This window comes from Myotis brandtii, unplaced genomic scaffold (genome assembly GCF_000412655.1).
Source record: "Myotis brandtii unplaced genomic scaffold, ASM41265v1 scaffold986, whole genome shotgun sequence".
Lineage (NCBI taxonomy): Eukaryota > Metazoa > Chordata > Mammalia > Chiroptera > Vespertilionidae > Myotis > Myotis brandtii.
The window spans coordinates 1,379,602-1,380,298 of record NW_005372102.1 but is presented as its reverse complement, the minus strand read 5'-3'; the positions used below and the strand labels follow the sequence as shown (position 1 = coordinate 1,380,298).

The 697-nt window shown below is 68.6% G+C and overlaps 1 protein-coding gene across 1 annotated transcript in view; it reads right to left on the bottom strand.

Annotated features, from left to right (window-relative positions):
* The window catches only part of LRPAP1 (low density lipoprotein receptor-related protein associated protein 1), a 75,530-nt gene that overhangs the window by 14,237 nt on the left and 60,596 nt on the right, over positions 1 to 697 (bottom strand). The window contains exons 4-5 of the mRNA XM_014533450.1: positions 473 to 606; positions 3 to 96 (exon numbers count right to left, since the gene is read on the bottom strand). Of these exons, the coding sequence (XP_014388936.1) occupies positions 3 to 96; positions 473 to 606 (228 nt within the window). The remainder of the gene's footprint in view (positions 1 to 2; positions 97 to 472; positions 607 to 697) is intronic.

Here is a 697-nt window from a genome sequence, read left to right as displayed (position 1 = left end):
GCCGCAGCCGGTCCTTGAGCTCCGCGTGCCGGCTGTGCAGCACCTCCTCCTGCGCACGGCGCATGTCCGAGGGGTTGATGGCGTTCTCCTGGATCTCTGGGAGACAAAGCGGGTGCCTGGTGAGGCCCTTTGGAAGGTGCAGATGTGAGACCGCGTTCCAAGTCGGCCCTTCGCAGGGCTGTCAGCTCAGGAGCCCGAGGCCCTGCCCCCCCCAACTGCCAGGGCCCCGGCTTTTTGATGGGGGAGCCACCGACCCCACAACATGCCACCAGAGGTCACAGCAGCCAAAATGATGTTTGTGGGAGAGGCTGGCGGAGACCAGGTGACTAAGTGCTCCACCTGACCCGCCCCGCACCTGCCAAAGGCACCGACGGGCAACCAGCACGGGCCCTCCCGCAGCTCCCCTCCCCCAGGGAGCAGGGCGCCCGGGGCGGGGCCGTCACTGGGAGCCGGGGGTGGGGGCTGGACACACCTTCGGTCCTGCTCAGCGTCTCCAGCAGGACGTTGTACTCCTGCACCTTCTCGCGGTGGTGCTGGAACTCCCGCCACAGCTTGTCCAGCTCGTCCCTGGAGAACTTGCCGGAGGTCTTCGCCTGGGGGAGCCTGAGTGAACAGCCGCCCAGGGCGCCCCCACCCAGGGAGAGCCCCCCCCCCAGAGAAACAGCAGGACGCGGGCAGAGGAGCGCCCAGCAGCCCC